The sequence below is a fragment of the Hypanus sabinus genome, chromosome 3 (assembly GCF_030144855.1).
Source record: "Hypanus sabinus isolate sHypSab1 chromosome 3, sHypSab1.hap1, whole genome shotgun sequence".
NCBI classification, from domain to species: Eukaryota; Metazoa; Chordata; class Chondrichthyes; order Myliobatiformes; family Dasyatidae; genus Hypanus; species Hypanus sabinus.
The window spans coordinates 119,987,003-120,013,325 of NC_082708.1; the positions used below are offsets into that span (position 1 = coordinate 119,987,003).

At 39.6% G+C, this 26,323-nt stretch overlaps 1 protein-coding gene across 1 annotated transcript in view; it reads right to left on the reverse strand.

Moving 5' to 3' along the window:
• The window catches only part of LOC132390822 (uncharacterized), a 258,761-nt gene that overhangs the window by 133,740 nt on the left and 98,698 nt on the right, over positions 1-26,323 (reverse strand). The window contains exons 6-7 of the mRNA XM_059963366.1: positions 16,706-16,893; positions 7,008-7,087 (exon numbers count right to left, since the gene is read on the reverse strand). Of these exons, the coding sequence (XP_059819349.1) occupies positions 7,008-7,087; positions 16,706-16,893 (268 nt within the window). The remainder of the gene's footprint in view (positions 1-7,007; positions 7,088-16,705; positions 16,894-26,323) is intronic.

Below are 26,323 nucleotides of genomic sequence, written 5' to 3' on the forward strand. Positions count from 1 at the left end.
CATGGTTGAGGACCAGAAACACAATGGTCGGCCATGGAAACTGAGTGCAGCACACAAGAGATACATCAAACTGACATCACTCCTTCTAATTTGGAAGTCCAGCATTGCTGTTAGTGCTGAACTCCCAGAAACCACTGGAACCCAGGTACACCCCTCTACAGACTGGAGAACTCTTGTCAGAAGTGGTCTTCATGGATGAGTTGCTGCTAAAAAGCCATTCCTCCAAAGTGAAAGCAAAGCCAAGAGACTGATTAACACTCTAAAGCACAAGGGCTTGGGGCTGAGCATGGCAGCAATGGCTCCGGACTGACAAGCCAAAATTTGAATTTTTTGGCTCAAACAGGAGGAAGTTTGTTCGTAGAAGAACTGGAGAAAGCCATATGGATAAGTGGCTGCAGCCATCAGTGAAGCACAACAGATGTTTCCTGCAGGTTTGGGGCTGCATTTCTGCAAATGGAATCGGTCATCTGGTCAGAATTAATGGAATCATCAATACTGAGAAATACAGACAGATTCTCATCCATCAAATAAATATCTTGTCTGATCATCATACTGCAGCTGGACAATGGCCCCAAACACATGGCTGAGGTAATAAGGAACTATCTTCAATGAAAAGAAGAACAAGGAGTTCTGCAGAAGATGGTGTGGCCTCCATAGAAACCTGATCTCAACATCACCGGGGCTGTCTGGGATTACCTGGAGAGACAGAAGCAAGCGAGACAGCCAAAGTCTGCAGAAGAACTGTGGCAAGTTCTCCAAAATGCTTGGAGCAACCTACCAGCTGATTTTATTTTTTAAATAAAACTGCACAGCAGTATACCGAAGAGAATTGATGCTGTTTTATTTTTTTTTGATATTTAGAAACATTATTTTTGAAAGCATCTTCACTTTAGAGAATTTTTTACATATGCCTAAGACTTTTGCATGGTACTGTATCTCTATGATTGAAGGCAAAAAAACACATTTTCCACGTTTTCTGGCCCTACACTGCAAAATTTCAGTTTTGCAATATAGTATTATAATTCTACATGCAGAAGTGAATTTTTGTACAAAAATTATAGAATGATGGCAGCATGAAATCCAGGCTACACAGCCCATCAACACTATGCCAGTATTTAGTTTTCCACCTTCTCCATGGAACCTCCTAAATTTTAGAACATGTCTCAAGGATTGCAGAGAAGCATTGTAATTTCAAACGACAGAGAGAGAGCATAGAACTTTAGGTCAGTTAATCAGTCATTTACAGAAGGAAACATTCTGGAGTCTTTTGTTATGGAAGTGGTAAAAGACCACTAAGAAGACTAGGCAGAATTCACATGAATTTATGAAAAGTGAATCCTGGTTGACACATTTTATTGGCAATTATAACACGCAAACTAGATAAGGAAGAACTAGTTGCTGTATTGGACTTCAATAAGATGCCATCCAAAATTAGAATGTGTGTTATTGGGAATATACTAACATAGGCTGAGGATTTATCAACAGATAGAGTTGGAATACGCAGGTATGTTTTAGATTGGGATTCCACACTGTTCACAGTCAATATCCATAAATTCAATATCCAGGCTACACAGTGTTCAAATGTCTGTGTTTTCACAAGACACAAAACTAGCTGGCAGTATGGCTATGAGGAGGGTCTAGAGACACTACAGGGCACACAGGCAACACCAATTTCCAAATCATTACTATCCACCATATAAAAAGATTTCTCATTAGGACACCCCTGGCTCCTGGCTCTTCTATCAACCATTTTAAATCTGTGTCTGGCTCTTCACTCACCAACACTGAGAAGTCTTTTTTCTTTATTTCCTGTGGCTAGACTCATACTGATTTTAAAATTTTATCAAATCATCCTTTGTCTTCTTTGATTTTTGGAGAGCCACACTAGCTTCTGCAGTCCATGCACATATCTGAAATCCCAAATGCACTAGCAGTTTTTTCTATGTCTATTCTGTATGGACTTTCTCTGGGACTTTCTTATTTTTCTTTTTTTTTTGACAGCCGCAATTGCAGCTGATTATGACTGCAACAATAAAATAAAACATGCTGGTGTTTGCACTCTATTATCCAGAAATTCCAATGAGCCCTGGAATATTTATGTGTGCAGTCTTGCTCCTGGTTTTCTGTTCTATGAAATGCTGGTGCCTTGTGGTGCTGAGACGTCCTCAACAGCATATAATGAAACACTATGGACATCCAGGTGACACTTGACTCAAATTTACAGACTAGGTACGGCTGTGAAAGGTGCAGTCTAACTTTGCTAAGCTGCATGCAGAAGTAGGACTACAGTGGGTGATCTGCCTGAGCAGGACCAAGCCCATGGTGTCTGGGCAATGGCTGCTTAAGTAGGTGTCCTTACAAGATAACAGTCTTTTCCTTGCTGCTGGTCTCAGTCATCACCACCACATCTCAACTAAACCAAATCCCACACTGACCACAATTTCAGCAAACAATTATGGATATTCCAATGCCCCAACCTCAATTTGATGTCTTGATTCTCCAACTATTAACTCAACTCTCCCCCCTTTCCTCAAACCCCTCTCTTTGATGATTAACAACTTGTAATCTATAAGTTACGTCCTATTTTTTCTACTCATTTCACCTTTGCAAAAGGAGCAGTGGAAAAGCCTTATGGGGCAATAAGTGTTTCAGGACTTGGGCCTAATATGCAAAGGAACATTACAGTGTTGGAGCCACATAGGAAACATTTTCACACTTCATATATAATGTTAATACCCTGCTGCAAAGAATTTATATTTCTATATTTATAAAATTTGGGACTCTGTATATTTTGTCACATTGGTTCCACAACTGCTCTCCTTGTTAACTTTTTTTTTCAAACAGAAGTGAACCAGGAACTTATGATAACTAATACAACTAAAACACAACTAGAACATTAACTTATTGTATAATCAGGAAATAACACTATTAAATGATGGCAAAAAGAAATAGTTCTTACTTTGTCTTCAGGCTGGAATTTCAAACTAAATGTTCTTCCTGTCTTGGATCGCTCCATTTTAAAGTTGGCTTGCCTTTTTACTGTGGCTTTTCCCAGTTTCCAAATTTCTCCTTCCACTTTTCCTGAAGCTTTTAGATCTATGTGATGACCTATAACACTCAAGTGAAAGTTCTGCACTATTTGCTGATATTCAAAAGTAGAACTAAAACATTCTTGGAGATCAACTGGCTTAAGCAACGCTAAATGGACTTGTTGACCTTGACAAAGTTTTATTGATAAATGTCCTGTTTTGGTTATATGTGTTAAGAAATTCTCATTGGAGGAAGTCTTTAGGTTGCAGCCTGTTGGTGCCTCACCATTTTGACTCTTTTGAAATATTCTTTCATCTTCATGAAAAGATGAAGTGTTCTCTTGCTTCATTTTCTCACGTTGATCTTCTCCTGTTGTAGTTGGAAATGTTGATGCACCATGCTCTTGGAAATCTGCACTGAACTCTAGTGTTTTATTAATTTCATGTTTGTTATCTCTGGCACTAATTTGATCATCATCATCAAAGGACCTTAAAGACCTTTCAGTGGTTGAGGGATGCAATCTATTTATTACTGATATATCTTCAGATTGGTCGGGAATCTCCCTGAAAGTGATTTCAGTCTTTTTACAATTGCAGAGTAATTGGCTGGCCTTTTCATATTCCTTTCTATGTGTTCCCATATCATCAATTTTTTTCTGTTTTAGCATCTTATTTGCATCTTGAGACTGATTAATATATAAATCAGGAAGATTTGCTGAGGAAACCCCTGGCATTTTGCAATATCTTGCCATGCAGACAACGTAGTTAATTCCATGATGAAACTTTGCTTGACAATCATGGCAAAAGAAGGGAGACAAACTACTAGTAGACTGGTCAACTTGTTCAGGATTTGATCTCTGCAAACTACAATGATTCCTTTTATTAATAAATATATGACCAAAATAATAGAATACTGTGAGTTACACCAATCTTTGTGGCTATTTTGGAGGGAAAATGTGGCAAATCTATTTTTGTTTATTTCTAACTATATAAAAATTTGGGTTGTAATAAAACAGTGGCCCATATTTTGCTGGAATATGATAACAGCTCCATGGTCTTTGCTTTTATTGATACCTTGTCCCCTTTGCCTTTGAATTTGAATAACTAATAACACTGAAACAAAAGGTTAGATTTGTTACTTAATTTTATGAATAAACTTTTTACAGAATGGCAATGATCAGTGCAATTCTAATAATTTATTCTGCCCATAAAGAAATATTCTGTTTTTTTAAAGTCAATCTTGAATATTGTAAATTCTTCTTGAAGACTTACTAGCATTTACTTTTTAAGTTACTTTCTTACTTTTCTCTTTGACTCTTATTTCCAGCTCTCTCAATCTATTTTTTTTCTGATTATTCCTCTTTCTGCGTCTGATTGGAAGAATTCTTCATCGTCATGTAAATGGCAATAACAGTGTCCCCAGCAACTAGTGTACATAAACATATGGTTAAGATCTGAAACTGTTGAACTTTTATTGAATCTGGAAGGATGTAAGTTATGCAGCTAAAATATAATATGATGCTTCTCAAGTCCGGCTGAACTTCATTGAAGGACAGGGGTATCAAACATGTAAGTTGGATAAAGAATTAACATAACAGACAATTTGAAGTTTGACATCAAAAGTCATAGAAACATAGAAAACCCACAGTACAATACAGGCCCTTCAGCCCACAAAGTTATGCTGAACATGTCCCTACCTTAGAAATTATTAGGCTTACCCATGGCCCTCTATTTTTCTAAGCTCCATTGTTATGAATGTGCCCCAACTCTGAGGGGCCGAAGGGTTCAAAGTCACCCCCTCCTCTTTGAGAATCGCAAGATCGCCATTAATTCAGGTCTGGGACCCAGGAAATGAGAGAGAATCCACAAGGTTTGGAATGTGTAAGCGAAACAAAACCACTGATAACAGCTATTGTCTCTTGGAGACGGAATTGTGTATTGAGTACTGTACTATTCATTGAAACCCCCCAGGGGACGACCAGAGTGGGCTGGTTGAGGGATTGCATCATCCCAACCTGATTGACATCTGAGACCCCATGAGTAAGGATAAAAGAGGGTCTGGGGAACAACCGAGAAACGCTGGAAATCCAGTGACAGCGTTTTATAGCGAACGCCGGTGAGGGCTTGTGTGTGCGTCCTCCCTTGCCTGGGTTGGCAGCTCATCATGGAAGAACAGCTTAGCTAAAGGAAAGGCCACAAGTGAACAGCCACACCAACGAGACTCCGACGGATCGAAATCATAAAAGGAAAGCTGGCAAGTTTCTCAGAAATCTCTCTCTCTCTCCAACCATTGCAAACCCAGCGGTCCCCAAAGGCTGCAGCCTGCATGAACTGAGTGACTTTTATATTTCCATCGAACAATACATTATCCCCTAGACAACAATAGAGCTTATTTCTGATTGATTATTATTATACCCGTACTTTTAGATTTAGTATTGACGACGTATATTATCTGTATATTTGCATTGATATTATTTTTGTGTATTTTTACTAATAATTACTGTTAAAAATAGTATCATCAGACTTCAACGGACCTCTCTATCTTTGCTGGTAAGTGACCCAGTTACGGGGTTCATAACACCATGTACCAAATAAATTTATTAGCAAAGTACATACATGTCACCTTGTGATTCATTGTTTTGCAGTCAGTTACAGGAAAATAAAGAAATACAATAGAGTTTATAGAATTCTAATGAAAACATAAAGACTTACAAAAAAAAACCCTTGTGCAAAAGAAGGAAAATCGTGCAAAAATAATCTTAAAAAAAGAAAAAATAATACTGGGGTACACGAGTTGTAGAGTCCTTTGAAAGAGAGTCTATAGATAATGGAGTCATTTCAGCAGTGAGGTGAGTGAAGTTATCCATGCCAGTTCAGAAGTCCAATGGTTGTAGGGTATTAACCATTTCTGAACCTGGTGGTGTGGCTCGTGTAAATACTACCTCATGGTCATAGCGAAAAGAGAGCATAGCCTAGATGATGGAGGTCCTTGATGACCCTCTTGTGGTAGTGCTCCTTGTAAATCTGCTCAGTGTTCAACTGAACTGTATCCACTACTTCTTGTAGATATTTTGGTTCCTGAGCATTGGTGTTTTCATACCAGGCTGTGGTGCAACCAGTCAGGTTACTCTCCACTGTGCATCTATAGAAGTTTGCCAAAGTTTTAGATGACATGCTGAATCTGTACACAGCTTCTAAGAAAGTAGAGATACGGTGGAGATGGAGGAACTAAGAAAAGAGAACGGCATTTTTTGAAGTAACAGGATGGGAAGAGGTGTAATCTAGATATCTGTTAGAGTCCGTAGATTTACAAAACATATCAGTCAACAATCTGTCTCCAGAGATGGAGACAGAGAGATCTAGAAAGAGGAAAGAGGTGTCAGAGATAGACCAAATGAATTTAAGGTGGAAGTTGGAGCCAAAGTTGATGAAATTGATGAGCTCAATTCAGCACCAATGCAGTCATTGATGTAGCACAAAAAGAGTTGGGGAGTATTTCCAGAAAAAGCTTGGAACATGGTCTGTATCACTTTGCTAACAAATAAGGAGGCCTATTTGGGTGCCCATCACTACACCTGGTGTTTGAAAAGAGTGTGAGGAGCAAAAGAACAAGTGTTGTGTGTGAGGGCCGCTTCTGCCAGATGGAAGGGGACGGGTTAGGTATAGAACACTTGCTTCAACCACTTGGCTCTTGAATGAACCTGCACAGTCCTAATCACTATCTGGGTATAGCAACACTAAAACCATTTTGCACGAGAATGGATTTTGTTTTTGTTTTGCTTTTATTGTGTACTTTCCTGTAGAATTTGTGCATAATTTGTGCTCAACCTATGTTTTTCTTGGGAATGTTGTGTATCTGATGCTATCTGCCTGTGATGCTGCAGCAAGTTTTTCGGTGCACCTGCATATATAGATACTTGTGCATATAACAATAAACTCAATTTTGACTTTCATTTAACACCATATAATAGAAATTACCTCTCATTCAGTCTATTTTCCAGTGCAGGATGTCTCCGTGCATTTGTTCCAGATACACCAACAATCTTTTTATCCTGAAACTAAATTAGCAGTGTGAAAATTAAGTTATATTTTAAATCAAAAATTTAAATTCAATATGCTTAAAAATCATACTCAAAATATATATGTTGCATACACATTTTTATTAAGCACTATTTTAAGTATGATTAATCATTGGAACTGATTATGATTGTAATATTAATAGGTGGATTTTTTTAAAATATGCATATTGGATGCTGAAATAGTTAAAGAGGTACAGAAAAGACAAATTCACATTTAACTGAGTATTAAATTATGTATTAAAATGAAATGTAGAACAAATTAGAACACTAACAGTACTATAAAACAGTGTATTAATTCCTAATAATTATCAATGGAGTAATTCATCCAGTGTATGCTGTTATGTTCTTTTGATTGACTGTAAATGAACAAAATTAGTGCAGATAATGTTCTGCTATCACTGCCTTCCTCCATGAAGTAATGTTCAAGAGAATTATCGATACCTTCAAATTCTTCATAATTGTTAACTTGATGAAAAAGTGTTTGCTCTAAGCATGGTGTAGTGTCCAACTGCCACTCAACTGCATGTGACTGATGCTAGTTAGAAACTGTTCGGCAACATTCTCCTGCCCCAATTGAGCAGCACAGTGTTCCACATTAATAAAGGGAATCCCAGTTATTTTCTCAATTTGTTCTTTAAAAGTTGTCCAAGTTAAGCAGCTACCCTGTTTAACCGATGGCCCAATTTATCAGAATCCACGGTATATTCAAGGTTGAGGCGGACAGATTTCTAGTTTATAAAGGAGTAGAGGGTTATGAGGAACAAGGGAAGCAATATAATTGACGTGAAAATTACCAGTAATCTTATTGAATAGCAGGTCTGGCTTTAAGGACCATACATCTTGCTTCTATTTTTAACGTTCCCCTAGAATGTATATGTTTCCAACCAATAGGAAAAGACAAGTTCAGGACAGTTTTAAACAATGATTCACAATGCTTATCAGAATCAGTAAGGTGATGTTCAGTTTTCATTAATGATTGTAGACATGACCTCAATAACACATTATGTTTTGAGGCTATACACAATTATGAATATTTTTGATAATCGGTGATTTGAATTGTAATTAGTTTATTAAAATCGCATATACCAAGATACAGTGAAAGGTCAAGTCAAGTTTATTGTCATTTAATTGTTTACATGTATATAAGCATATAATGTATATAAAGCGAGAAGTTTTTCTGAACCAGGGTGTAAAGCACAGTAGTACATACAACACTGAAGGTAAGGATAAAATCTACATATGAATCACAGATAATAACAGACGAAAGTGTATTAATATTAAATATTGTAAGATACGGAACAAATTAACCAGTGACACTTTGAATAGGAATTCAGAAGCCTAATGGCCTCAGGGCAGAACTGTTTTTCATTCTGTTCTTGTTTTTATGCATCGGAGTCTCCTGTCTGATGGTAGAAAGTCAAAGATGATGCTGGGTGAATGGGTGGGATCCTAAGGGCCCTGCATATGCAGCGCTCCTGATAAATATCCCCAATGGATGGTAGGGAGACCCCTGTAATCCCCTCAGTTGTGTTCAAAGTCCATCATTGGGACTTCTGGTCTGAATCTCGACTTCTGATGACCTCAGTGGTGCTCTTGTAAAACGTAGTTAAGATGGAGGGTGGGAGGAGGAGTGGAGGCCTTCCTTGCCTCGGTGTTGTTGTTCAGAGAGATGATATTAAGGGACCGAGTGAGGTCATCCATGATGTGAACTCCCAGGAACTGGGTACACATCACTCTCTACAGAGGAGCCATGAATTTGTAGAAGGGAATGTTTCATCTCCACCTTCCTGAAGTCCACAATGATTTCCTAGGTCTTCTCCACATTCAGACTTAGGTTTTCCTTCCCATACTAATCCACCAAGTGCTTGGCTTCCTCTCTATACTCCATCTCATCATCATTCTTGATCGGGCCAACCATGTCTCATCCACAAACTTCATGACACTGTTTGAGCTGGATCCTGTGACACAGTCATGTGTCAGTCATGTGAACAGCAGCAGGCTGAGCACACTGGGGAGCGCCAGTGCTCAGCGTAATGGGACAAGAGACATTGCTGCCCACACAGATTGACTGAGACCTTTCTGTTAAGAAGTCCAGTATCCAGTTGCAGAGGGAGGTGTTGAGACCCAGCGAGGGCAATTTCTCCACCAGTTTCTGGGGTTTGGGTCCCTATTTTCCAGGTGGGACAGGACAGAGTGGAGGGCAGAAGCTATGGCATTATTGATGGATCAATTGGAGTGAAAGGCTCCAATATACCAGGGAGAAAGGCTTTAATGTCCAGCCGCTCAAAGCATTTCACAATGGTTGATGTTAATGCTACCGAATGATAGTCATTTAGGCAGGTTACTGTCACCTTTTTTGGCACTGGAATGATGGTTGCCACCTTGAAAACCGAGGGGACAATGGATTGTTGCAAAGAAATGTTGAATATATCTGTCAGCTGGACTGCACAGTCTTTCAGAACCCAACCTGGTGTATTATCGGGCCCTGCAGCTTTGCATGGGTTGACTCTGACCAGGGTCTTCCTCACCCCAACTTCAGCCAGACTGTGTCTGCTCCCCTGGAGGGAAGGGTGTATTCTTTGCCAGGACTTTGTTCTGCACATCAAACCGGGTGTAGAAGACATTCAGCCTCTCAGGAGTGAAGCATCCTGCTCACTGACACACAGGGCAGTCTTGGACATACACACAGGTCATTTCAAAACACAAGTGCATTCAGGTAATACAAAGAGGAAAGCAAAAACAGAATGCAGACTGTTGTTTAACAGTTACAATTAGCAAGAAAGTGCTGTGTAAGCAGGCAATTAAGGTGCAAGACCATCAGGTAGACTGTGAGGTCGAGTTCATCGGTATCATACAAGATTGATTGAGATTGGGAAAAAAAGTGTTGTTAAGAGAAAATGAAAAAAAAAGATTTGAACTATTGATGAATTCTCAGAAGCCAAGTTCAAAAGACAGATGTGGAGCTATCCACATTCAAATATTTTAGAATTTTGTTCTGTTATTTTATATGATGTTAGTAAGTTGATTTAATAGGTGGCTATGATCCAAGGGATGTCCTTCTATTCTGAGGCTGTGCCCTCTGGTTCTAGACTCTCCCACTATTGAAAACATCCTATCCACACCCATTCTATTTAGGCATTAGTCCAATCCCACTTGCAGAACCTGTGAGTTGAAATGCCTTTGAAATTGTTAACATAGTCTCAGTTTTGTTTGCACTGCATATTATCAGGCATGATACTTTAATAGTTAAGAAAAATCTGTCATTCAGGACATTGGTGGAAGCAAAACCTTAGAAGGACTGGGATGAATGTAGCTACTCAAAACACATTGTTGTGCAGTTCTAATGTCATGGATCTTTGACAGATTTTGTGAGAACATACATACTTAACGGTGGCTATCAAAGACTAACCTGAGGACAGTCAAAGAGTCAGGATTATTGAGTTGGTGTATGGTGTGTCATTATTGCAGAATAAGATCTGCAGCCAACTTATTCATATTGACCAAGGTGCCTTCTCAAGCAAGTGCCATTTGCCTACGTGTGGTCCATATCCCTGAACTTGTCCGGATAGCTTTTAAACATAATTTTACCTGCTCCCACTGCTTCCTCTGGCAGCTTGGCCTATACACCCACCACCCTCTGCCATTCCATTCCATTCCATTATCTCTGCCCCTCATGATTTTACAAAGCTCTACAAGACACCCTTTAGCCTGCTTTGCTCCAGAGAATACAGTCTCAACCTATCTATTCTCTCTTTTAAATCAAGCCCTTCAGTCTTGACAGCTTTCTTGTGGATCATTGCTGCATCTTTCTACTACTTCCACTGGTATGACGCATGATATTCCCATGGTTATCTTGACTATCACCTGTAAAAATGCAATTCCCTTTTCTCAGTTCCTTTTGTCTCCGCCACATCTGTTTCCAGGATGTGGCTTTCCTTCCCAGTACATCAGAGAACAAAGTTTCCCTTCCTCTACCATTGTCGCTGCCCTCACTCCCATCTTCCCACCACCCTGACTGTGCTAGCATTCCCTTTGTCCGTACCTACCACCTCCTGAGCTTCCACATCTAACACATCATTCTCTGCAACTTTTGCCATCTCCAAAAGACATCCTACCACCAAACACAACTTTATCTCCCTCCAAAGGCAACACTTCACCTGCAAATCTACTATGTCTGCTGCTCCCAGTGTGCCTCCTCTATATTGGTGAGACCTATTGTAAATTGGAGGACGGCATTGTCGAGCACCTCCACTCTATCTACCAAAATCAGAACTTCCTGATGGCCAAACATTTTAATTACCATTCTCATTCCAACATGTCAATCTATAGTCCATCCTGTGCACAATAAAGCCACCTCCAGAGTAGAGGAGCGATATTTTATGGAGGCCACACAATTCCTACTGGGTGGCCTCCATGAATATTGATTTCTCCTTCCAGTAGGAAAAAATCCCTTTCCCCTCTCCTCTTCTTCAATTCCCTACGCTGGCATCTTGCATCCTCTCACTCAACTATCACTTCCCCCTAGGTCCAACCCCCCCTTCACTTTTTCCTGTGGTCCACTCTCCTCTCCTATCAGATTCCTTCAAAGTTCAACACTTTATCTTTCCTACTAACTGGCTTCACCTACCATCTTCAAGCAATCCTCCTTCCCCTCACTCCACCTATTTATCCTAGTGTCTTCCCCCTTCCTTTCCAGTCTTGAAGAAGGGTCATGGCCTAAAACTGTTTATTCATTTCCTAGATGTTGCCTGACCTGCTGAGTTCCTCCAGAATTTTGCGTGTGTTGCCTATACTATCTGTATTGCCATGGGGGGTTTGGTTCAAAGAAACAAAATGTTCTCAGAAATATGAAGACATGCTGAAAACTGTGAGGGCAATATTAACGACATGCAGAGATCCCCTACTCTGTGAAAGTGAGTCTTAACAGCACATCATTTTTCAGAGACATGGAAATGAATTATCACAAAAAAATTATTTCAGAAAAATAAATGTGTTAACTATTCTCTCAGATCTAACACAACCAACAGTGGGTCCAGGGAAAGAAATGCTTCCTGAGTGGATACAATCTCTTTGAATGTTCATGTAAATCTGGCTCAGTAACTAGACTAGTCCAATAAACTCATTTTCAAAGAAATCTGTGAAACAATTCCAGTTTGGGTTCACCCGGAATCAATGATGTGACTCTCAGATTGTAGAAAGCCTATTTTGAGGCCTTTCCCCAGTGCAAGGAAATAAAATTAACCTTATATAATACAATATAGATCAATGAACAGTGGGTGAAGGATATCTAAAATGAAAGCATATTAAACTGTGCTATGATAAATGCATAGTTGGAGAACTAATTAAATAGCGACAGATTATCTCCTACATCATAATTCATATCAAAATACCCTGCAAATAGTAAATATGCTTGAACTTATCTAGGAATAAATGTAAGTAATTGCAAGATTCTTAATAATAAGACAATTCTCACTCAGATATCCATATGATCCAAGATATAGTACACTGATGGAAATTGTTCAGAGTACCTTTTAAAACTAAACAGCTGACAAGCATTATGTTTTCAACCAAATTGAAAATACAGTAATTTCTGGTTGGCAGACAAGGGACACTGCTTGCTGCCTGCTGAATAAATCTACTTATAAAGACTTGGCAGCCTCTATGGCATTTCCCTTTCTCAATGTGAGCTGCTGTTAGGCAAGTTCTGCACAGGATATGTGTCAAGCAATAATAAAAACATTAAGCTGCTGAGTGCTTTGGAGAATTATGACAAGCATCAAATTGAATAAAGAATTCCAGCTTTTGTTATAGCTTTGAAGCACTTTACAGAGTGAAATAAATATTTTGACATAAAAATAGGATTTAAATGAAACTGAAATATAATCGATAAAGGATGTGGATTTTTGAAATAATTATCCTGAGGGAAGCAGACTTGTTGCAGTAAGTACTTAACATACCTGCTCATCGAAAACCACTCCCTCATGGAGGGCAGGGATTGGCCTGCTTAAGGAGAATTGAAGCCCCTCCCACTAGTGTCTACTTAGCTGATGGTGTCATAGCACTAGCGGAGTTTAAATCCAGCACATGCAGTCTCTGTTTGCTCTCTGGTTGCTGTGAATCAGGTAGACACGGGTGCACGGAAACAGTAGACAGTGGTGGCGTGCTGCAGTAAAGAGGGCCTGGGTGCATATTTTAGTTAGGGATTTGCCACTATGTGTATGTTTTGTCCTGCCAATTCAGGCAGATAAGTATCTGTAACCAAGTGTAATTTGAAGGGTTTACTGAATGTTTTGTCTTGTAAATAGTTAACCTACTTACTGGTAATGAGTGTCTTCTGTCCCAACTCACCACACCCATGAACCTGATTTCCCTAATCAATTAGTGCTGTGAGCAGGGTTCAGTGACTGAACAGAAGATGAACATCTTTATAAGGAAAAATAAGAGAAAGATCCCTATATGAGGAATGCCGGGTCCTGACAACAGAGTCTCACCAACATACAGATTACAAGACACCCACAGACTGGTCAGACAAGTTGGACTCCTGTGGGGTGAAAATGGGATACCATATCCCGTCTATACTCGTTCCCCGAGAAGAAGGGGAGTTAGTGTGGTGCCTTCTGGCTGCTGGTAGCCATGATAAGGCAGCAGCATGAGATAATCTCACAAAAGGAGTAAGAGGTCAATAGTTTTATGGATGAGGTGGAATTGGTATACCAGCAATATGTTACCATGGGAGTGGTTGACCAGTCAGTGCAGACCTCGGCCAGAATGTTAGAGGATAAGAGGACAGAGATGGCCTGTCGGCTAGGGAAGGTGCAGCCAGGCGTAAGCTGCCCATAGGGCTAACAGACAACCAGCCCCGGTTGAGGTCAGAGCCCTGATATTGTGGGGATACAACCTTGACCCGTGGGTGGGGGATAGGGACATTTGGTTAAATGGTGAAGATGGGGAAGAGATGTTAGAAGGGAGCCTTGAGGATCCCCCTCTAAATGAGTTCCCTTTCCCCATGCAGCTATGCCAGTACAACCCAGACCAGTGGCCACGAGGTCCCTGACCTATTTAGGGGGACATCAGTACATAGCCCCTCTCTAACCTCCTTGGAACAGGGTGAAGGAGCAGCAAGCTGAGGAAGAGGATAAGCAGGCTGGGGAGGATAACACAGCAGTTTCACCGAGGTGAATGCCATCAGAGAGTACTTTGCAGAGGAACTGACGACGTTTGGGGACAGGTATAGGCAGAAGCCAGGGAATCTCAGCGTGGTAGCTGAGGATCTGGGATGGGGGGCAGGAGTGCTGGAGTGAGTTTATCCAACTGGGAAAAGGGTGTCTTGTTGTGGGGGGAGGGGTGCATGTTGTCCCACCACATGATCAACAATACACTGAGAGTGCCGGCCGCTTCCCACAGGGCTGAGGAATTGTGATGGAGCAGTGAAGGTCAGATATCCCTCACTCTTCCAGTGGGATTTGCAGCCCTGGGAGGAGTGGGGCACAGTGGAGGAAGGGATCAGAGATCTTCACCAGTGGTCTCTGGTCACAGGGATCTGTCATGAAACTGACATCCCACCGGAGGATCACAGACTAGCCCTGACCGTGGTGGAGTATTTAGTTAAAGCAGCAGCTCATGGTCTAAGGGGAGAGGTGCTGCCCTTATTGGACCATCAATAGGGGACACTGTAGACACTACCTTCAGATTATTGAAGGGATTCGAGAACATGGGGGAAGGTTCCTGTAGTCAGGTGCACAAACTGAATAAGTGACCAGGGGATGGAGAGCCCTTTGTGACCCTTCAGGAAATGTTTCTGGCATTCTCAGAGCCAGGCTCCCGAGGGAGCAGGTAGATGCGGCTCTTCTCCAACCCTCTATGCTGTGTGGAGGGAGCACTGCCGGGGAAGGGAGGCAAGGAGGCTTATTCTCCAGGCCCTCCTCCAACAAGGGCTCCTCAGGATTCCCCGCGTTCCACTCAAGGTCCAGAAGAGCAATAGTTCAATAGTTCCATTTAATATCAGAGAATTAATATCCATGAAAAGAGAAGAGTGCCCCAAAGAATGAGTGACAGTTAAAATGTCAGAACCCCAAAATCCCCTTATATCCCTCACTATTGGAACCTCAGCAGCAGCAGATGTCGGGCAGTGGGTGACACCCACCTGCCCCTCTCAGGTATGAAGGAGTCAGGGCTCCTAGCGGAGTGCCACGATGTTGTGTCTTTCGAGGGATGAAATGGTGCGGTATGTGTCTTAACTTATCTGCTCATCAAAAACCACTCGCAATGGGAGGCTGGGATTGGCCCACGTAAGGAGCCTTGCAGCCCCCCCACTAGGATCCATTTAGCTGATGACATAATGACGCCAGTAAAGTTTAAATCTAGTGCGCGATAACTCTTTTCACTCTCAGGTCGCCATGGACCCGTAGACGAGGGTGCCGTGGTAACAGTAGACAGTGGGAGTGTGCTGCAGTAAAGAAGCCCAGGTGCACATTTTAACCACTGTATTTTCGAATGTGTATATGTTTAGTGCCTGTTTTGTCCTGCACTTCGAGCACTCAGCTTGGATAAGCATCTGTAACCGAGTCTAGTTTCAACAGTTTACTCAAGATTTACTCACAAGGGGTAGTGCAGACGCTGGAAACATAGATCAACACACACAATGCGCTGGAGGAGCTCAGCAGGTCGGGCAGCATCTTCGGTTGGGAATAAACAGTCGACATGTTGGGATCCATAGATGCTGCCTGACCTGCTGAGCTCCTCCAGCACATTGAGTGTATTACCCAATGTTTTGTGTTTTACTCTGTTTTGTCTTGTAAGTAGTTAACCTACTTACTGGTAGGGAGCATTGTCTGTCTCTACTGATTTCCCACAAAACTCCCTATATTAAATTAGTTTTTCAGAGTTAGAGAGTTGGTAAGAATAATGGCTTTAAAAACTAATTAGTAATATACTCATAAATGCATAATATTTTGAATGACTTGCATAGCAAGAATAGCACACTACACCTGTTATATCCTCTGGATTTTCCTAATTGTGGATGTCAGATGCTGCTGTCTTGTTTCCAGCTCAATATAGGAAGTATCGACAGTTTCAGTATCGACAGTATCAGCCAAATATTTTGGGTCATTGTGAGACGAGTTTAGTTGCCCTCTTGAAGTATTGTTCACCATTTTCTTAATGACAAACACAATACACTTGCAGTACCAATTTAAAGATATGTAGATTACTCACTTAATAGAGACATAAAAGTCTGCAGATGCTGAAATACAGAGCTAACGCATAATGCGGGAGGAACTCAGTCGGTCAAGCAGCATTTGTGGAGGCAGAGACAGTTGATGTTTCGGACTGAGGCCCGGCAGCAGAGGCCCGACTTAGTTGAAATAACTTTTGCTCAATATTAAAACAAAAATATTAGCATCTTTGCAAATGTAGAAGAGTCTATAAATTATATGCTGTAGATTTAACTGACAATAATTTCTAAACTACATCTAATTAAAACACAAAGAATTTTCTCACAATCTTCTGATTACTTCTGCATACAAATGTAAGGTAATTGTGCTGTATATCCAACTTTAATAGCAACCTGACTGAAATATATAACACTTCTTCTCATACCTTCTGGCTTGTGGTATCACTTTTCTGTAAAAAGATGCTGAGAGCTTTTTGTGCATTGCTTTGTGGAGCCAGCTGCTTCTGTCTTTTGTTTCTCCAGACTTTCTTTCTCAAATATGCTTGAAACTCTACAACAGGTCCCGAAGTTTCTGGTGATATGAGTCCTCTCCAATCATGATAAACTTTTCCTCCTTGTGGAAAAAATTGTTAATTTGTGACCTAAAAAGCAACAACTCGATTCCAATAAGATCTTTGCATGGTTTAAATTGTTAAGTCTATCTTTTGCATTACTGTATTTTAGTTTACATACAGAGGCAAATTAATATTAGCTGAAGATAATTCATGACATTAAACCTACAAATAACCTGGTTTGTTTCTTATGTGTCTTATGCCACTCTAGGGTTTACACATTCAATATTATGGGATGGAGGAGAATCAACAGTTCGAACACTGCTTTCAGTTCTTAAGATGAACCTCATTAATGAGCTGGGTACATCATAGGGAAGTAGAGACTCCAAGCAATAATAAAAATAAACAGGGGGACACTGTCAGCAGCTTGGGAACAGACCTTTAACTTGCTGCCTCTGTTTCAAAAAGGAGGAGGTTCAGCTTTTAAGGAAATTGCATCAGATTAGATCTCTGACCAGAAATGCAAAGGATTCTTTTAAAATCTGGAAAAACCATCAAGGGTCAAAGGATTAGACTTTTATTTATTTTTCATGTGAAGTGTCCAACTGGTTGAATTACTTTTTAATTCGGTGCAAAGATTCAGTCACTTAAATGTCCTTTCTGTGCTGCCATAATTGTTCACACTTGTTTGCAGCTGTTAAGTAGATTCAAGTAATGGGTTAATCCAGATACTCCTGTCAAAATAATACAAGGGCAAACCACATACAGGTTTTTTTAATGGACAACAGCAACAGCAATTTCAGGAGAGACAGATGCACAATTAAACACAAAAATGGCTTTTTATTTTTATCCATTCCTGAGATGTAGCAGTGCTGACAAAGTTGTTTATCCTTAATTACTGAGTCAATCAAATTGGTAGGTTTACAGTCGCTATATTGACTACACTAGGCACGGATGGCAGATATCTTTCCTTGAAGGACATTCATGTGCAATGGGTTTTAAGACAATGCAGCATTAACATTATTCCATTCCCCTCATACCTCTTCTCACCTGCCTCTCACCTCCCCCTAGTGTCCCTCCTCCTTCCTTTTATCGCATGGTCCACTCTCCTCTCCTATCAAATTTCTTCTTCTTCAGCCCTTTACCTTTTCTACCAATCACCTCCCAACTTCTTAGTTCATTTACTCTCACCCACCCCCATCTACCAGCTTCACCTATCACCTTTTAACTTGAACTCTTTCCCCTCCCCCTCCCACCTTCTGGCTTCCCTCTCCTTCCTTTCCAGTCCTGATGAAGAGTCTCAGCCTGAAATGTCAACTGTTTATTCACTTCCATAGATTCTGCCTGACTGCTGAGTTCCTCCAGCATTTTGTATGTAGCACTTTTATTGAAGTAGCTTTTCTAAAAAATATATATTTAATTTTGTGAACTAAAGTTCTCTAATTGCCACAGTTGGATTCAATGGTCTACAATCTTGGCATTTGGTCCAGTAACTTTAGCATTAGCCGAAATGCACTTTCACATCATGAAAATAAGACTTTGGTGCTTGACAGGAAGTTCCTGTATTAAATAGATAAGAATTAATTTTAGTGCCCATTTCAGTTGTTTTTTTTGTGATAAAATAATATTATATGTTGCCAAATTTCCTCTCTGGTATTAGACATTTAATACCAAAGATGTCAAGTAGTCTCCCTTCAGCTTTTAATTATTAGAAGTCTTGTAAAAACTTATTTTTTCATGTTCGTTTTTTCTTTTCCCTCTCAATTCAATGTTTCATTGTCTCTGTCTACAGCTTTCATAGTACTCCAACTAGATTGGTGGAGGAGATAAATGGTTGTTTTTCCTGCAGATGATGCTGTGTTAGTCATACTTAAAACTTTCACTAACTTCCAGTGCCAGTTTTAATAAAAATTATTTACATTCTGGAGTAATTTGTTAACATGCCACCTAAAATGTTGAGCCATTTAACTGAACAGAAAAAAAAAGCATTGATAACTATTGTAAGCACGTGAAGCCCTCTGTTGGCTGGGGTTGACCATGGATGTTGCATGCCAGCTGTCTACGTGATACACAAACCACTACACATGACAGGGCACGGTATGGAAGGGAAGCTGTTACCCATGTAGCAGGCTCCCCACCTCCACTCAGCCAATGAATCCAAAGGAACCACAAAGCCCAATACAGTTCAGCACCAGCAGAGTCGCTGGAGTTACCAGTCTGTGTTGAACTTAACATAGGACTGTCTTAGGGATTCCAGTTCCATTTTCCCTCCGGGTTAACTCCCAAAGCCTTCTACATGAGTGGGCATAGCCACAAGGCAGTGGAGACTTGAGATCAGAGTTTTCCTTCTCCAAGATGAATTGCCAACCATGGCTGATGAGCTCCAACTGCTCAAAGCAATTTGCTTTAAGGCACCAGTAACCTGCCTTTGCCCCTTATCCTGTCAGTATAAACGGTTCTGGCAGACTTAGTAGCAAAGCCACACGTGTTTGCCAGGAGCTAGACTTGGTTGTCAGAGGCTATTTGAGATACACACTGTGGTGATATGACGTGTAAGAACATGATTGGAGAGAGTTCTGAACTTGTGCAGAAATGATAGAAAGATCGAGAGAAACAGGGAATTGTAAGACATGTGTAGTTGTTGTTAAATAAAAGTTCTATTCTTCCAGAATACAGTTCTTTATTAGTAACCCATGGTACGTATGAATATAAAGAACATAACGTGGTGTCTGAAGTCGGTCTGGAAGAATAATACATTTCCTAACACAGGAGAATCGAAGATAATTTTCTGAAAAAAGGGTTAGAACTGTTTTGGTGTTTGCTAACAGTTTTACAAATGGAAGGTTTGCAGCCTCCATCGACATTTCAATTGTCTGGGAATGTAGCTGAGAATTGGAGAAAATTTAAGCAACATTTTGAATTGTTTTTATCAGTGATCGGTGCGGATCCAAAACCAGAAAAAAGAAAGCTGCGCTTCTACTCCACATAATAGGTGATGACGCAATTGAGGTATATAATCATTCTATTTTTGCAAATGGAGATAATTTTAATTTAAAATCGATAATAGACAAATTTGAAGCATTTCGTATACCAAAGCGTAATGTGACGTACAAGCAGTACAGATTTTTTACATGTACGCAGAGAGCTGATGAAACTACTGATCAATGTGTTACTGAGTTGAGACACAGGAGTAAAATATACGAGTTTGGAGAACTGACAGACTCTCTCACTAAAGGTAGAATTGTTTGTGGCATTCTGGATAATGGTCTGAGAGAAAGACTGTTAAGAGAACAAGACCTAGAATTGGAAAAAGCTTTGATGCTCTGCAAAGCTTCGGAAACCATGACGTCATAGGCTAAAGAACTTTTTATTGAGAACTGCAATGGAGCCGCTGTGGGAATGTGCAAACATATTAGAAAGAATAATAAAACGACAACAAAACCAACAGAGAGCAAGACATCTGACAGAAAAAAGCTACGTGATCAATGTGGGCGGCAACCTCGGCCAGAACAGTGTCTAGTGTCTGGGAAAATGTGCAACGATTGCGGTAAGAGTAATTATTTTTCATGCTGTTGCAGAAGTAGAAAGAAAATAAAACAAGTAAATGCAGTACTTGAAAATGAACGTGAGGAGTTTTATATCGATGTGCTTTGTGAAAACAAACAAAGTAAGAATGACTGGACTATTCTATTGCAAGTGAACCAAAACAATATTCTGTTTAAACCTGATACTGGAGCACAAGTAAATGTTCTTGCAGAAACTGAGTTTAATGCATTAAAGCCAAGAACAAAGTTACATCAGACAAATATAAAAGCGACTGGGTATTCAGGTGCAGACATTCCAATTAAATGAACATGTGTGGCAAAAGTATCACACAAAAATATTGTCCACACACTTTCATTTGTGGTAGTGCCAAAGAATGTACAGTCAATACCTGTGAGAAACTGAATTTGGTGAAAAAAGTCTTAGTCCTGGACAGTGACACAGAATCAGAATACAGTGAGTTGATGAAAGAGTATGAGGACTTGTTCAAAGGGCTTGGTTATCTTCCAGGAGAGCACATGATTAAAATTGACAACACAGTGCCACCTGTAGTAATCCATGTAGAAAAGTGCCTTTTGCATTATGTCATCAACTGAAAATAGAATTTGACAGAATGGAACTGCTAGGATTCATAAAAAATTGATGAACCAATTGAATAGGCCAATTTGCTTGTATTGTTGATAAGAAAAATGGAAAACTGAGGATTTTCTTAGATCCAAGAGCCTTGAATCGAGCCATTAAAAGAGAGCATTTCAAATTGCCTACTTGCGAAGAAATTGTGTCACAGTCTGCTAATGCAAAGTACTTTAGTAAATTAGATGCATCCTCTGGATTCTGGCAACTTAAACTAGATGAAGCCAGTTCAAAGTTGTGTACCTTTAACACTCCTTTTGCCAGGTGCTGTTTTCTTCAGCTTCCATTTGGAATTGCATCAGCTCTTGAAGTGTACCATAAAAACATTCACATGCTATATGAGTGCATTGAAGGCGTGTATACTTCCATGGACAATGTTATTGTTTGGGGATCATCTAAACAAGAGCATGATGCCAGACTCCAGACAAGCCTTTGAGGCAACACGCAAGGCAAACCTGAAGTTGAATAAAGACAAATGTCAGCTAGGAGTGACGGAACTTACCTTTGTGGCTGATATCATCAGCAATGAGGGTGTGCGTCCTGATCCATTGAAGGTTTCTGCTATTGAGAACATGCCAAGACCGCAATGTAAAAAGGATGTTCAAACGTTGATGGGTATGGTCAACTACATGGGAAAATTCAAACCCAATCTTTCAGAACAGTTTGCTCCATTGAGGCAGCTAACAGAAGAGAAAAATGAATGGAGCTGGAATCATGAACAGGAGAAGATATAGCAAAATCTCAAGAAAGTGGTTATTAAAGAACCTGTGTTGAAATTCTATGATGCTGAGAGACCCATCAAAATCTCATGTGATGCTTCTCAAGCAGGCTTAGGGGCAGTATTACTCCAGAAACATGATAAGGAATGGCTACCAGTGGCATATGTATCTCATTCATTATCTGATACAGAAACAAGGTAAGCCCAAATTGAAAAAGAATTGCTCAGCATTATGTTTGCTTGTGAGAGATTTCATCAGTTTGTGTCAGGGCAGTCTATTGATGTTGAAACTGATCATAAGCCTCTGATTGCATTGTTTCACAAATCTTTAAGCGACTGTCCTTTGTGAATTCAGCAAATGATGATTAAATTGCAAAGGTATGCATTGAATGTTTCATGCACACCTGGAAGATTCATATACACGGCTGATACACTTACCAGAGCTGTGGATCCAACAACAAAAGACAGTCACAGGGTCGCTGTTGATGTTCAAGCATTTGTTGGTATGATCATAGAGACTATACCTGTTGCTCCCAAAAAGTTAGAGCTGCTGCATCTTGAGACAGAGAAGGACAAAATTCTCAATCAGGTAATACAAGTGGTGATGGATAGATGGCCAGATAATAAGCATGACTGTACCTCAGAAGTACAAGAATATTGGAACCACAGATCAGAACTTCCTGTTGTGGATGGAATATTGTACAAAGGTAGCAGAATTGTGATTCCTAAAAATCTCCGAAAAGAAATGCTTGGGAAAATTCATGAAGGTCACCTAGGTATTGAAAGTGTAAGAGAAGGGTGCGGGAAGTGATGTTTTGGCCTAGGATGAATCAAGAAATTGCAGAATTGATGTCTTCTTGTCCAAAATGCCTTAAATACCAACCTAGCAACACTAAAGAGCCACTGCATCCACATCCTAGTCCTCAGAGACCTGATCAGATGGTAGGCATTGATCTTTTTGTAACTGACACAACGATTATCTATTAATAACAGATTATTACTCATTGTATCCTGAAGTGTGTGGTCTGAGCAGAACAACTGCAGAGAATGTAATTACAGGCATGAAATCAGTTTTTTCCAGACATGGTGTACCTGATGAAGTTTTCACAGACAATGGTCCACAATTCAAGGGTGAATGCATGAGACATTTTGCTCAGGAATGGGGCTTTGTTCATACAACATCTAGTCCATTTTTCCCTCAGTCCGATGGATTAGTTGAGAAGTCGGTAGGAATTATCAAGAAACTGATGCTCAAAGCAAAAGATAGTGGAGGTGATTTTATAAAGCTTTGTTAGCCTATCACAGTACTCCACTTGAATGTGGATTTTCACCTGCTCAGCTCTTGATGGGACGCCATTTGAGATCAAATCTGCCAATAGATGAGAGCCTGCTGAGAACAAAGGGAGGTGAACAAGTGAAAAGAGGGAAAGATAAACATAACGCAAAGCAGAAAACATACCTTGACAGGTATTCTCATCCATTACCTGAACTGCACCAAGGAGATGAAGTGAGGACACAAGACAAAATGAACACATGGACACAGAAAGCTACAGTACAACCCAGATCATACATGGTCCAAACACAAGAAGGAGCAGTGTTAAGAAGAAATCAAAAAGACCTCAAGAAAGAGCCAACTTCAGAGTTTCAGTTAACTGGTGCAGACCAGACAAAACGTGGAAATAACAATGAAACACAAGAAGTGGGTGAACCACTTAGAAGGTCTACTCGTTTTCATAAACCCCCAGAGAGACTGACAGAAACATGTCAAATTATGCATTTGCTCCGGTCAATGTTGCTAATTGTTTTTCTTCTTAATGAAAAGAAAAAGTGGAGATATGATGTGTAAGAACATGATTGGAGAATGTTCTGGGCATTGGCAGAAATGATAGAAAGATTTAAAAAAATGGAATTGTAAGACACGTGTGGTTGTTGTTAAATAAAAGTTCTATTCTTCCAGAATATGGTTCTCTATTAGTAAGCCACGGTACGTATGAATATAAAGAACACAACACATGCCATTAAATTGAATTCAATTGAATTGACATTATTTCTTACATCCTTCACATATATGAGGAGTAATAATCTTTATTTTTCATCTCTGTCTGAATGTGCAATGTGCAAATTATAGTCATTTGTAATAATTAGTATGTACAGTAAGATATACAATAGAACAGTCAATATAACTTAGAGATCCAATTATGTCAGCGTGAATTAATCAATCTGATGGCCTGGTACCATTTCCCGGATGGTAGCAACTGGAATAGTTTGTAGTTGGGGTGACTCAGGTCCTCAATGATCCTTTGGGGCCTTTTTTTTTGCACCTGTCACTGTAAATGTCTTGTATAGTGGGAAGTTCACATCCACAAATGTGCTGGGCTGTTCACACCACTCTTCACAAAGCCCTGCAATTGAGGGAAGTACAGTTCCCATACCAGGCAGTGATACAGCCAATCAGGATGGAAGCATTTAATAGGTAATGGGAGCTTATCCCCACTATCACCCCCAACTATAACAACCTTAAGGAAGCATTTGAACTGATAGGGTAAAAAGCACATCCTGCTGTTTAGATGAATAATAGTGTGTCAGGGTGGGATTGGCTGAATCAGGGTAAAACATTAAGAATGTTATATCTAATTTAAACACACACAAAATCTTGTTATCTTCCATTGCAGGTTAAGATTTAATTTACCAAGATCAGAAACAGGTCATATTCTGAGTAAAAAAATTAGAAGATCCTGTCAATATTTTAATCAGGGAAAACTCCATAACTGAGCTACTTCCTCAAGCACATAGACATGAACATATTCTATAAACTGTAAAACACAGTAAAACTCCAGATGCTGGCAATGTGAAATAAAATGAAAAGGTTTTGGAAACACTGAGCATCTGTGAAGACAAATACTGGATTAACATCTCGAGTTAATGATTTTTCATTAGAACTGGGAAAAGTTAGAGAATAAACAACTTGTTCTTCCAACAATATCGAACAAGGCACCCTTTGACTGCCTTGTTCGGTAGTGTTGGAGGAAAAGATATTATTTTGGAGACATCTGATTTGCACATTTTGGCTTTCATTTCTCTTATAGCTAGGAGGGCACTTGCTTAAATGGAAGGATATCATTCCACCTACTCACGCTCAATGGTTACGTGATGTTATGTCATGCTTAAATTTAGAGAAGATCCGTTGTTCCATTTCTGAATCCGGTCAAGACTTTCAAAAATTGTGGGGATCATTTTTGAACTATTTTCAAAACCTTTGATTGGCTCTTAAAGTACAGATCTTGGCTAATAACATATTTCACTGTAAGGACTTTTTCCTTTTTTCTTTCTTTACCAAACAGCTTTGGTCTTGGTAGTGGGATTGGATTCATTTTTTGTATAATAAAATTATCATAATTCAATATTATGATTTAATTTAATTTACATGAAAATAGGGTAATGAGATTCCGAGTGTGATTCAAATATAATGTATTTGATAATATTTAATCCTTTTTTGATTTATAAGATATATATCTTACTGTACTCTATTCTTCTATGTAAAAAATTAATTAAAACATTGAAAGAAAATAACAAACACGAGGAAATCTGCAGATGCTGGAAGTTCAAACAACAACACACACAAAATGCAGCATTTTGTGTGTGTTGTTGAAAGAAAATAAACGTGTTTTACATTCCAGAAGAGGTTGAGAGTAGTGAGGACAAAAGACACGCCAGTGAGGGAACGGTGACCAAGACAGACTAAATGATGTACATTGTGACAGCTTGAAATTTATAGTGGTTCAATCTGAGTGAAGTCTCCAGACACATTGCTGCAACTGTAAGATACCAAATACACTGCAGTTGCTGGAAAGCTGAAATCACAGAAAATGCTAGAAATACCCAGAAGATCAAACAGCATCTATGGAAACAGGAAATTAGATTTAACATTATAAGTGATGACTTTTTGTGAGAAATGACCAGTTGCGACACAAACTGGAAAAACTGCTAATCTGAAAGTGGTGGATTCAATGTTGAATGCTGAGGGACATGATACTCAGAGGATGGGATGGTGATCCTCAAACTCAGTATAAGATAGAGTCAGCACAAAATGGAGAATTAAAGCACCAATCAACTGAAAGCCCTGCTCTGCTCCTGCAAACTGAAAAAGATGCCCAAGGTGGTGTTGTTTCCAGAGTAAGAGTACCAAATGAAATGCAATAAACATGAATTAATACAAGTGAATTGTTGCTTGGATTCCTGGATGGTGGAAAGGGAAGAGTTAAAAGGGCCACAATTGCATCTTTTGAAGTTATTCTGATTAAAAATATGTAATTTACTGAAAGAATTGAAAAATGTGTATCCTTGAAAAAATATATTAAAGGGCATAGTACAAACTAAGGAGCATAAAATTAGATTAGAAAAATAACCTTTTTGTGTGTGAGTCATTCATAGCAGTTTTTGACGCACATTCTGAAGTATTTGTGCCTATGTCCAGCAAATTTCTCATCTCTGTATATTATGCATAATATATAGAATATTTTGCGTGTAGTCCTTCATTTGATTTGACTTAATGTCTCACCTTAAAGGAAACTAGACTGCCTCTTCCTTCGATAATTCAT